This window comes from Lethenteron reissneri, chromosome 64, assembly GCF_015708825.2.
Source record: "Lethenteron reissneri isolate LAM-NWPU_2019-01 chromosome 64, ASM1570882v1, whole genome shotgun sequence".
In the NCBI taxonomy this organism is placed as follows: Eukaryota; Metazoa; Chordata; class Hyperoartia; order Petromyzontiformes; family Petromyzontidae; genus Lethenteron; species Lethenteron reissneri.
The window spans coordinates 12,819,040-12,832,700 of NC_083842.1; the positions used below are offsets into that span (position 1 = coordinate 12,819,040).

Consider the following 13,661-nt stretch of genomic DNA (forward strand, 5'->3'; position numbering starts at 1 on the left):
TGCAGATGTAGATGCCACTGGTTCATGTTCTGCAGATGTAGATGCCACCACCGCCATCAATTGCCCGGCGGTTGAACACGGTCGGAACAGGCAACTGGGACGTACGGACCAGGTTTGTGCGTATCTCAACTAGAGTGTTCGTAAGTGGAGGACAGTCCCTGTATCGGAAGGCTACAGATATGCAGTGTCGGACATAACATTGGGGGGGGGGGGGGGTGGGTGGAGTCCCCTACCCACCTCCCCCCCCTAGGTCGACTCGGCCCAAAAGATTACCGCGGTGTAGGCAGCGAGGAAAAACATGCGCGGAGCTGGGCCCTGCATAAACGGGCAGCACGCCAACGCTACCACCACCACCGCCACCACAACCGCCCTCCACCACCACCACAACCGCCCCCACCACCACCACAACCGCGCCCACCACCACCACAACCGCCCCCACCACAACCGCCACCACCACAACCGCCCCCACCCCACCACCACAACTGCCCCCACCACCACCACAACCGCCCCCACCACCGCCCTCCCGTCCCCACTCCGCCACTGATGGGCGCGGTGAAGTATGGCCAACACGCCCTTCGCGATCGACGCGTGGCATCGCAAGGCCTGCATCCAGCAGCGGGTTGAGAGCGTTGCATTTTTTTTAGAAACGAGATAACAGCGCTTGCCTTAATGTGCAACGAAACAAAAAACAATCAAATCGAGAGGCTTCGAGTCTTTAACCCTCTCAACACCACGTCCGAGACGTCTGCAAAGTTCGCAGGGTTGTGTCACGTGCGAGCGGGTTTGGCATTAAATTAATATTCATAGAAGTAGTAGTCGCAGCAGGAGTCGTGCCCGTTGTTTTCATAAAGACGTCGCTACTCACCCGCAGAGAACCGCAGAGAACCGCAGCGGCACGACCGCCGCCACTCTACGGTAGCCGCCACTCTACGGTAGCCGCCACTCTACGTTAGCCGCCACTCTACGGTAGCCGCCACTCTACGGTAGCCGCCACTCTACGGTAGCCGCCACTAGCGCCCTACGGTAGCCGCCACTCTACGGTAGCCGCCACTCTACGGTAGCCGCCACTCTACGGTAGCCGCCACTCTACGGTAGCCGCCCCGCCACTCTACGGTAGCCGCCACTCTACGGTAGCCACCACTCTACGGTAGCCGCCACTCTACGGTAGCCGCCACTCTACGGTAGCCGCCACTCTACGGTAGCCGCCACTCTACGGTAGCCGCCACTCTACGGTAGCCGCCACTCTACGGTAGCCGCCACTCTACGGTAGCCGCCACTCTACGGTAGCCGCCACTCTACGGTAGCCGCCACTCTACGGTAGCCGCCACTCTACGGTAGCCGCCACTCTACGACAGCCGCCACTCTACGACAGCCGCCACTCTACGACAGCCGCCACTCTACGACAGCCGCCACTCTCCGATAGGCGGCTATCGTGCCCCTCCCGCCCGGCACGGCCCTTCCTTGCGTGAGCCTCGGTACTAGCGCCGCCTCCTTCGCGACCCACCGATGAAGTCGATTTAACATTTTTGATTTTCGTTTATTTTTTTTCCCGATGACGTTTAACGCGCGTGAACATCAGAGCAACGGGAAAGAGTGAAATCTTTTCGGCGGAATCGAGGAATTCAATTTGACCCTGAGAACAACGTGCAGTGGGGGGTGGGGGGGGGGAAGCCTGGGAGGGTCCCGGTCATCTTTCGTGCAATGGTGTACAGGCCACGATGTTGCTTCAGTGATTGGGCAGCATGACCGAGGCTTCGGCGCTATCCTGCAGAAAGGGGGCACAGGGCGGTGGGTGGAGAGAACAAGAGACTCAGGAAAAACGTCGCCAAATGGTTTATGGTCCACAAACAACATTTCCAGGAGATTTAAACGAAGCCATTTTTTTATTTTTCGATTTAAAGCTTTCGTGACTGCAGGGATTCATCTTCTTGGTTCTTTCGGTAAGCTCCAAGCTTGGTGGTGTTTCATTCTTCACCTGAGGACGGCTGCTTGCGTTGTGGCCGAAACGTCGTGAGAATTATTTTATTATGTTTTATTTTTATTATTTTATTGCTTCCCTTCTACGTGACTTTACCGAAAAAACCAAGACGACAATTTTTTTTACTTTACCATTAGTAAGGTCCCACTGAGCTGGGTAGCTCTTTTTCGGAAGCGACCCTGACCGTCACAACCAAGTGGGCTCTTCATCATCATCATCACGTGGAAATGTACAGGTAGGAACACCAGGGATTATTTGTCTGTCTGTCGTGCATATCCGGAATTCCGCCCACCCATGCACCTCCCCACCGAACACCGAGCTACACCGCGATTGGTTGACGATGTCAGGGAGGGTGGGGGGGGGAAGGGTAAACACGCCCACTCATCCAACTGCCCCTCCCCTGAACGCCGCGCTGTCCAACCAAGTTCCTACGTGCCCACTCCGAAGGAACGTGTTATAGTAGCAGCCAAATACTCTTAAAACGCGCAATGTCGATTCTAAATGTGGCGGGGGAATAAACACCGGAGGACCGGGAGAAAAATCCACGCGACCACGGGGAGAGACACAAACTCCAGATATACAGCAGTAGGCGTCGGGAGGTCGGTATCTAACACAAGATCTCCTGCACACCAGGCGAGGTAGTCAACATCTCGCTAAGGGTACCCGTTTGCGACCCTGGTGTGGCCGGGTACGGGTAGCCGGGTATCGGGTAGGGTACGGGTACGGGTAGGCCGTGAGTCACTTGTGAGTCACCGTTTGTCACTCATTTCCCAACGTCTTGTCTCTTCTCACAATTCAAGTTCCTAGAATCAACCCACCCGCGCCTGCAACATGGCTTCATCCCAGAGGTCGCAATCGGGTACCCGTACCCTATCCGATACCCGGCCGGGTACGGGTAGCCGGGTATCGGGTAGGGTACGGGTAGCTGTTTGCAACCCTGGTGCGGCCGGGTACGGGTACCCGTTTGCGACCCTGGTGCGGCCGGGTACAGGTAAGGAATCAAAACCCGATTGCGACCTCTGGGCCACGTACCTTGAGCTCCTGCAGGGTCCGGCTCCAGTCCTGGGCGGCGATGTAGGGCACCACGTTCACCAGCAGGCTGGTCACCTTCGCCGCGTTCTGCCGGAACGTCGCCATCACCTTCTCCACGCTCACCTGCGGTGCGGGCGGGACGGTCGCGCGCCGACGGCGGTAAAAAGTTTCGGCATCGCCGACGACGCCGGCGTGGTCGCGAGCTGCTGCCGTGTACAGCAGCAGCAGCAGCAGCGACCGAAGCCGTAGTGTTCTCTTCCGAATCGCCGAGGCCTACGTGAAAACTACGTGCGATGAATGCGCCCCGTGGAGGAGGGCCGTTGCTCAGGAACGTCTCCTATAATGTTCCGGTGGCGAGGAGATGTTGACTACCTCGCCTGGTATACAGGAGGTCGTGGGTTCCATCCCGACCCTGACGTCTGCTGTATATTTGGCGTTTGCGTGTCTCTCTCATCATCACGGTGGCTAGGAGATGTTAGCTACCTTGCCTGGTATACAGGAGGTCGTGGGTTCGATCCCGACCCTGATGTCTCTCTCTCATCATCATCACGGTGGCTAGGAGATGTTAACTACCTCGCCTGGTATACAGGAGGTCGTGGATACGATCCCGACCCTGATGTCTGCATGTCTCTCTCTATCATCATCACGGTGGCTAGGAGATGTTAACCACCTCGCCTGGTATACAGGAGGTCGTGGGTACGATCCTGACCCTGACGTCTGCTGCTGTATATTTGGCGTTTGAGTGTCTCTCTCATCATCACAGTGGCTAGATGTTAGCTACCTCGCCTGGTATACAGGAGGTCGTGGGTTCAATCCCTGTACGCCAGTCGAGGTAGTTAACATCTCGCCACAGTTTAGAGTGGGTGGGCGAGTGCGAGTGATTGCGGAGTGCTTCGAGGTGTTGACATTGTGTCTGCCGGCCGAGTCGGCCCTTGGGAAGAAAATCAAAAGAAGAGCTTCTCGGCTCTACATGCTTTACTTGGGCGAAACAAACTTCAGATTCCGTTACCGTTCCATCTCTTTCGTAAGCACCCCCCCCACCCACTCTGACGCTCACAGTCTCTGTCACCACCAGTACCCCCACACCCCCCCACCTCCCCACGCCCCGCCAACCCCCCCCCCCGGTGTCGCCCGCCACCCGTACCGGCTCGTCGCTGTCCCTCCAGCAGTCGTAGTCGGTGACCATGGCGACGGCGGCGTAGGGCAGCGCCAGCTCGCGCGCCAGCACGCACTCGGGCACGCTCGTCATGTTGACGACGTGCGCCCCCCAGGCGCCGAACAGGCGGCTCTCGGCGCGGCTCGAGAAGCGCGGCCCCTCGATGGTGACCACCGTCCCGGCCACGTGCGCCCGCACGCCCAGCTCGCGCGCGCACGCCGCCAGGGCCTGCGCCGTGCGTGGTGGGGGGGCGGACAGGGGGGTGCGAATCGCTGCGTCAGTGCCGTGTAGCAGAAGGCAACAACAACACAATGGCGTGTCGCAGCGAGGTTATGTTTTTTAATCTCCTGGTTAAGTGACGACGCCGCGGCGCTCGTGCCAGGCGACGTGCACTTGGAGGCTGTCGCGTGCAAGCGGCGGCGGCGGCGTCACCTGGCGCAGACGCGGGCAGAACGGCTCGGCGATGGGGATGTGGCACACGCCGGGGGGGGCCGCCCCCCGCGCCGTCGTAGAAGGTCTGCTCCCGCTTCGTCGTCCTGAGCGGCGGCGAGGATGACAACAAACAACCATGATGACGAGGACAACGAGGATGACAACAATAAACAACAATGATGACAGCGACAACAACCCAACAATCGACGACGAGGATGACAACAACAAACAACAGCAACCAACCGACGACGAGGATGACAACAACAAACAACAACAACCAACGACGACCACCGTCGTCCCCGGGGGCACTCCCGCAGATTTATAAAATTTTAAAAACTCAAAACGGGGGCCAGCCAACCAGCACGAGCGAGCCGGTCACGTGACCAAATCACCTGCCCCCCTCCCCCCAACTGCGTGACCACCACACGCCGCCCCGCCCCCCCCTCTTGCTCCTCCGCAACGCGACGCGCGTCTGCACGTAACGTTGAACTTCTTTCGCACCGCGCGCGTGGCCGACCGTGCAAACAAAAAAATAGTTTTTATCGGAGTTGCAGGGAGCACCGATGAAGAATTCTCTCCGCCCCTCCCGTGCCGGCGTTGTCGCGAGCCGGGCTGCCGGGCCCCGTCGCCGGCAGCCCGGCATCGCCGGCGTAAAATGGGCACCGGCCATCCGCGTACCGGTCGATGAACTGGTCGAGGAAGACGAGGTCGCCGGGCCGGATGTCCTCGCGGAGGGAGCCGCAGGCCGTGGTGGCGAGGAGGTGCGTGGCGCCCGCGGCGCGCAGGGCCCACAGGTTGGCGCGGTAGTTGACGCGCGACGGCGGCAGCGAGTGGCCGCGCCCGTGGCGGCCGAGGAGCAGGCACGGCACGGGTCCCATGCGGCCCGAGATGATCGCATCGGACGGCTGAGAAGAGAGGGGCCGGACCAGGGCGTGGGGAGAGACATTGCAGTGTGTGTAGATTCATTACTAGTACAGCACTCCGGCGGTGTGTTGAAGAGTAAACCCACTACATTTACAATTGGGGCGCATCAACATTTGAACGGTTAGTCGCAACCATGGGGTTCCTACGGGAGGCGCTAAACGTTTACGATGTCACCGTTAACCGAGGGACTATTGCATAGCTCAAGTGGGCCTTACCTGGTCAAATAAATAAAAAAGTTAAACCGTTAATGTCTCCCCGTTGTTTGTTGCCATTGTTGTAGCGCCCGTACCTTCCCATAGGGAGTGTCCACGTGGATCTCCTGCCGGTCCTCCAGAATGTCGGGGTCATCCAGACCCGTGCCCCCGATGATCCCAATCTGTCCGGGGGGAGGGGGTGGTGGCGGCAAGGGAACGGGGGGGGGGGGGGGAGAGACAGGGGGCAGAGTTACAAGATGAACCCATTTCCCGTTCCGAGACGTCCTGAAAGTTCCAGTGGCGGGGGGTGGGGGTCCCTGTTCACCGCCGAATCTCGGTATCGAGCGAGCGGGTTCGGCGTTAAATGTTGATTCGGAGAGAGACGGAGGGGTAGCAGCCCGTTGTCGTTACGAAGACGCCGTTACTCAGCCGTAGAGAAGCGCCAAAACCTGTGCCAGGCGCGCCCCTCCCTTCCGCGCGGCATTGCGGGAGCCTCGGTAAGTCTCATCTTGTTTCTAAGTTTTTCTTCCGATTCCGTTGCGATGACGTACGGACACGTCATCGCAAGCCCTTTCCCGTGGATAATATTGACAACAGGTTTTTTTGGGTTTAGATTGCGATGACGCGATGGTCAAAAGGGTTCAAGTTGATCTTCGGTTTAAAATCAGGCTCAGGACGTGAGAGAGCGAGAGAGAAGAGGAGGAGGTTTAACACGCGGCAGGCTTTCGCGACCAACACCATCCCGAGTAGAGGTACTGCGGGTGAGATCGCGTAAATATACATTCTTGACTTAAAGCTTTCGCGACTGCAGGAATTCATATTCTTGGGTCTTTCGGTAAAGTCACGTGGACAGGTTCAAAGATGACGTGACTTTACCGAAAGACCCAATAAATAAAAAGACAACGTTGTGTCGTTAAACCCGCCGCCGCCGCCACCACCCGACACAGTCAATCAGCAAGAGGGGGGGGGGGGGGGGCGGGGCTTTGAGTCACGTGCACAAAACGCGGCCAATTCGTTACCGGTAACAGCGCTCACCGGGTGAGTGTTGGAAAGCGAAACCCACAACGACATCGACCACGGCGGGGAGGTGAGTCTCGTTCGCGAGAGCGACCCGGGGTCGCGGGAGACGCGACGCGGGCCAAATAAGAATGCCGCGGAAACGAAACCGAAGTACTGCGAGTCGTCACGTGACCCACGCACCACCTCCCGTCCAGCGGCACGCATGTGAAAACATCGTGCGAGACTTGTTTTTTCCCACGCCCTCCAAGGTTATATATATATGTGTATGTTTTACAATGTATGTTTCAAATCAGAATATTTATTTCTCCTGGGAGGAATCTGACGAGCTAAAATCAACCCGTAAAAACAAAGTTTTTCACTATAAATCCTTTATATGCGTGGCATCGGTTTTATTTTATTATTCATTTCTGTTTTTCTTGAGTAAGAGTTTCATTTTTATCACATTGGTATTTTAAATTAAATATGAAAATTTTTTTTTCCTAAAAAGTGGAAAATTTTGGAAAAAAATTTTCACGAAAATTAATTGTCAGGCACAACGAGTCTGTGTGCAAAATGTCAGCTCGATTGGATCACGGGAAGTGGGTTAAAAAACGACCGAAAGATTTGCACGGTCGTAAGCGCGCAAGCAAGCAAGCAAGCGAACTTAATATAAAGGATTTAATAAAATCACTTCTTCCCTCCCCCCCCCCCAACAACGCCCAGTTCAGTTTCGCAGATGTAAATCGATCGATTCCCCCAAATAAAATCGGGAATACAGATTCCCACGATTTGCAAATGGGGTGAGACCTAACCTGGGTGGAGGGGGGGGCTAGGAGATGTTAACTACCTCTCGCCTGGTGAGCTACGGAATTCCAAAAAAAAATGTCTCTTGTTATTTTGGTTTCAAGAAGCCCTCTGGCCGAGATCAATGCTCATTTGTAAATCGTACAGGACTCGTGTGCGAGCCCTGGGGCCCACACTGCGTGTTCTAATGGTCATGTCAGAAGGCACCGGGTCTACACATCACTAAACTATTTCAATTTTGTTTATTTGACCAGGTAAGGCCGCACCGAACTGCTACGTAGCTGATAATTGGTTTTTTACCCTTCTATCTGGAAACAAAACTGACACCTTTTTACAAGGAGTCATGTTTGCATAGACCACAATACCTGCAGTCATAATACAAACAAAAAACATAACTCTGATAATGTATGCATAACTCTGATAATGTATGCAGGACAGTGCATACATTATCAGAGTTATGTTTTTTTGTTTGCATTATGACTGCAGGTATTGTGGTCTATGCAAACATGACTCCTTGTAAAAAAGGTGTCAGTTTTGTTGCCAGATAGAAGGGTAAAAAACAATTATCATATTTTTTTACTGGCAAATGAGGTTCCAATGGTGGTACATAGCTCTTCGTCAGAAGCGACCCTGACCATCGCAAATGAGATCTCGACGAAGTGGCTTCATCATCACCGTGTGGAAATATACAGCAGCAGCCAACATACTCTAAACACACACACACACGTTTCTCAAATGTGGAGCAGAAATCCAGAGAAGCCGGAGAAAAATCCACACAACCACAGGGAGAAAGCGAGAGAGCCATTCAAACTCCAAATATACAGCAGCAGGCGTCAGGGTTGGGATCGAAGCCACGACCTCCTGTAGACCAGGCGAGGTAGTTAACATCTCCTAGCCACCGTGATGATGATGAGAGACACGCAAACTCAAAATATACAGCAGCTATCAGTCAGGCATCGAACCCACGCCCTCCTGTATACCAGGCGAGGTAGTTAACATCTCCTAGTCACCGTGATGATGATGAGACACATATACAGCAGGCGTCAGGGTTGGGATCGAACCCACGACCTCCTGTATACCAGGCGAGGTAGTTAACATCTCCTTGCCAAAATCAACTCTTGGATGGTTTCAAGCGCTGGGGAGGCTACGTTGTCTGGAGGCTCAGAATGGCCATGTCAGAGACAACTTCTTAACCCGGCAACCTCTGAGAACGAGGGTTCAACCCCCCCCCCCAATATTCAAATATGCTCAAAATGTCCCCCCCAATATATTGCTATAAACAATCTTAAAAAATAAATATTGTCTATACTATATAAATAAAAACAAATTGCTAAACCTTGGCCACAATATCTGGACTCGTCTTCATACAACAATGCATAGATTTCCGTTGATACGATTGTGGTTATGGTTGTACTTTATAAATCCCTAATCTCTGCCATTACATACAATGAAACAAGGTAAAAAAAAGTAAAACAGAGCAATGCAATACAATACACTATTAGACATTGTCAAAATAGATAAAAAGTCCATCCCACGCCACGTGTCAGTGATTTTTTTTATATTTTAGGCAGGAAATGAGTTAAAAAATTTAGATTTTTTTTCTGGTGGGGGTCCCTAGACCCCCTGGGAGATTTGGTCCCCCCCAATGTTCACTCCATGGCGATGGGCTTGCTTTAATCAGACCTCGGGTCGCTCCATCTCTCGCTCCCACTCGATGGGTGCATAACGGCTGCGTTCAGCATCACTGCTACGAGAGGAGACGGAGCGATGAAATACAACAAAAAATAATCATAATAATCCGCGAGAAAGAGCTTGGAAGCTCATCGGATTTCTCCAGGATTAGAATACGGACTCTGATCGTGGGCTGGGATGTATCGCTATCATCGCAAAGGTCGGCTGCTGGGTTGACCCCTCGTGGGGTCGGCTGCTGGGTTGACCCCTCGTGGGGTTGGCTGCTGGGTTGACCCCTCGTGGGGTTGGCTGCTGGGTTGACCCCTCGTGGGGTTGGCTGCTGGGTTGACCCCTCGTGGGGTTGGCTGCTGGGTTGACCCCTCGTGGGGTTGGCTGCTGGTTGACCCCTCGTGGGGTTAGCTGCTGGGTTGACCCCTCGTGGGGTCGGCTGCTGGGTTGACCCCTCGTGGGGTCGGCTGCTGGGTTGACCCCTCGTGGGGTCGGCTGCTGGGTTGACCCCTCGTGGGGTCGGCTGCTGGGTTGACCCCTCGTGGGGTTGGGTGCTGAGTTGACCCCTCGTGGGGTTAGCTGCTGGTTGACCCCTCGTGGGGTTAGCTGCTGGGTTGACCCCTCGTGGGGTGGGCTGCTGGGTTGACCCCTCGTGGGGTCGGCTGCTGGGTTGACCCCTCGTGGGGTTAGCTGCTGGTTGACCCCTCGTGGGGTGGGCTGCTGGTTGACCCCTCGTGGGGTTAGCTGCTGGTTGACCCCTCGTGGGGTCGGCTGCTGGGTTGACCCCTCGTGGGGTCGGCTGCTGGTTGGCCCCTCGTGGGGTTGGCTGCTGGGTTGACCCCTCGTGGGGTTGGGGGTGGTGCCTTCGTGTCCAGCAGTGGATAGAGATCGTGGCTGGATGATGATGACGACGATGATGATGATGATGACGATGATGAAGATGATGACGACGAAGATGACGACGATGAAGATGATGACGACGATGAAGATGATGATGACGACGATGACGACGAAGATGAAGATGACGACGACGACGACGAAGATGACGACGATGAAGATGAAGACGATGATGAAGATGATGATGACGACGATGATGAAGATGACGAAGAAGATGATGAAGAGGATGATGACGACGATGATGAAGAGATCGAACGGAGACGCGCTTCAGATTTGGAGAGCGACCCGCGCCGCGTTCCGGCAACGAACACGTGCGTTACTGTACAGAGACAAAGGTCCCCCGTGTAGCCTCTAGCAGACTGTTGGGGCAAGTGCTGTTAGCGAGCACCTATGAAGGCCGGCACAGCACACGAGGGGGTGGGTGGCCAGCACCACGCCCGGCCGCCTTTGTCTCCCCAGTGGCGATGTTTACACACCGCACCAGGTATTCATTTGAGGCCGAGTCGACCTAGGGGAGGCCCAGGACCGGTTCAGATAATCGTCACTGGTGGTGTTGGTCGTGAGCGGGAATCGTAGCGCTAACCGCTGCACCACCGCTCCCCTTTGGCCACGACACGCAAAGACACTCACAGATACACACAGACAAAGATAAAAGATCCCCCGTATAGCCTTGACAGACTGTAGGGGCAAGTGCTGTTAGCGAGCACCTATGAAGGCCTACACACACACACAAAGACACACACACAAAGACACACACACACACACAAAGACACTCACACACACACAAACACACTCACACACACACAAAGACACACACACAAAGACACACACACACAGACACTCACACACACACAAAGACACACACACACAGACACTCACACACACACACAAAGACACACACACACAAACACAGACACTCACACACACACAAAGACACACACACAAAGACACACACACACAAACACACAAAGACACACACACACAGACACACACACACACAAACACACACACACAGACACACACACACACAAAGACACTCACACACACACACAAAGACACACTCACAAAGACACAACCACACAAAGACACACACAAACACACAAAGACACTCACACAGAAACACACGCCGACACTCACACACGCCCCCAAACACAACAACAACAACAACAGCAACAACAACAACAACCACCATCATCATCACCCATGGTCGATCCACTGCTGGGATGAAGTTTCCGACGCAACCGCCCGTTGCGATGTAACTCACAACAACAACAAACAAACAAACAACAACAAACAACAGTCGAAGGGGCGGCGGGTGACAGTCGCCTTCGTTGACTAATTCAGGTCGCGTCGTCGTCGTCATCGTCGTCGTCGTAGGCGGCAAGAAAGGCGATCAAACACGAGTCGGTTACCTTCACGGCAGCCATAGCGGTTTCGAACACGCGCGCAAACCCCCCCCCGCTCATGTCGAAGGCCGAGATGGTTTCGTCCAAACCGAATAAGCCACGCCCCCAAACCCCCCCCCTTCTGAGTTGACTTCCCCACAGTTGGACTCGCCCAGCCTCGCGCTGTGCTTTATAGATGGGGCAGGGATGTACCACTGTGAACTGTGGGAGGGGGGGGGGGGGTTAGGTTGATCCATTACGAATGTTTTTGTACAAGTATGAACGATCTTTCTTTGGTTGTTTCGGTAAAGTCACGTAGGAGGGAAGTAATAAAATAATAATAAAACATAATAATAGTTCTCAGAATAAAATAATGAAAATGAAACGTAATAAAATAATTCTCAGAATACTTTTATTATGTTTTATTTTTATTTATTATACCTGTACAAACATTACGAATGGTTGTACAGGTATCAACGATCTTTCTTTGGTTCTTTCGGTAAAGTCACGTAGAAGGGAAGTAATAAAATAATGAAAATAAAACATAATAAAATAATTCTCAGAATTATTTTATTATGTTTTATTTTTTATTATTTTATTACTTCCCTTCTACGCGACTTTACCGAAAGAACCAAGAAGATGAATCCCTGCAGTCACGAAAGCTTTAAATCGAAAGGTATCAACGATGTCGGTGATTGAAAGTTGTTTTTGATAGGCGCATGGTGGAGTAGGAGCGGTGGCGCAACGGTTAGCGGCACTTTCCCGGTGAAATCGAAAAAGAGATTTGGAGCTCATCGGATCCCTCCGCACTGAGTGCTCATTTGAGGCTGAGTCGATTTTCACAACAACAACCGCCATTCGCCACTAAGTGGCGGTGACGTCACCACGACGCTTGTGCCAGGCCATGTGCACCTTGAGGCCACGTGAAGTGTCGAACGCCCGCTGGCAGGAGGTCAGGGGGCAGACCCAGGTGCCACGGGTCGACTGACTGAGATGACCGAGATGACTGGCTGATGCACCACCTGTGCCCCCTACTGTGCCAACTTGCTGTGCTTTAGCCACCCGGCGCTCCGCTCGTTGTTGTGAGCGTCGCTCCTCCGCCCTCCGTTGTCGTTGGAGGGCGACTGCCTCCAACTGCCCAGTAGCGTCCTTCACGAGCCTCCTCCACAGAGGCCGATCTTGACACCGCTGGTACCAGTCATCGGCAAGTCCACTCAGCTCCACGTCCTCCTGTACCACATCACTCCATCTCTTCTCTAGCCCGTGCCGCGCCCGTTTAGCCCCTTCGATCCGGCCGAACAAAAGCTGTTTGGGCAAGCGGTGGCTGGGCATGCGGGCTACATGACCCAGCCAACGCAGCCTTGCCTGCCGGAGGAGTTTACCGATGGGACTTTGTCCAGATCTTTCAAGGATTTGTGAGCTCCTCACACAATCCAGCCTGGTCAAACCCATGATGGATCGTAGGCAGGCCAGCCTAAATGTCTCCAACCGGCGAAGATGCTCCACACAGACACACACACAGAGATACACACACAGAGATACACAGAGAGATACACAGAGAGATACACAGAGAGATACACACAGATACAACTCACAGATACACACACACAGATACACACAGATACACACACACAGATACACACACAGAGATACACACACAGAGATACACACACAGATACACACACCGATACACACACAGAGATACACACACAGAGATACACACACACAGAGATACATAGAGAGATACACACAGATACACACAGATGTCAGCGTTAGAATCAAATTATTTAGACTGGAGGAATCAGCGCGTCGCGCCGGGTTCGGAAACCCGAGTTCGATTCCCGCTCACGGCCACCAACACCCCTGGTGACGATGATCTGAACCGGTCCTGGGGCCTTCCCCTAAGTCGACTCAGCCTCAAATGAGTACCTGGTGCGGCGTGGTGTCGTAAACATCGTCACTGGAGAGACAAAGGCGGCCGGGCGTGGTGCTGGCAATCCACCCCCTCGTGTGCCACAGCGCCGGCCTTCGTAGGCGCTGCTGCTCGCTAACAGCACTTGCCCCAACAGTCTGTGAAGGCTACACGGGGGACCTTTGTCTTTGTGGCAGCTGTCTCCTCGTGCGCTGCACTGGAGTGGCTGTGCGCTCCGCGCTACGAGACTTTCGCTCTGTGCGCTACT

The 13,661-nt window shown here is 54.1% G+C and overlaps 1 protein-coding gene across 1 annotated transcript; it reads right to left on the reverse strand.

Moving 5' to 3' along the window:
- Positions 1–1,334: 1,334 nt before the first annotated feature.
- Positions 1,335–11,523, reverse strand: LOC133359260 (S-methyl-5'-thioadenosine phosphorylase-like). Its single transcript, XM_061577738.1, is given in 8 exon segments — positions 1,335–1,765; positions 3,011–3,133; positions 4,155–4,394; positions 4,599–4,658; positions 4,660–4,702; positions 5,277–5,503; positions 5,812–5,898; positions 11,509–11,523. Coding segments are annotated over 8 exon segments (834 nt in total). The 3' UTR covers positions 1,335–1,726.
- Between the last annotated feature and the right edge of the window lie 2,138 nt (positions 11,524–13,661).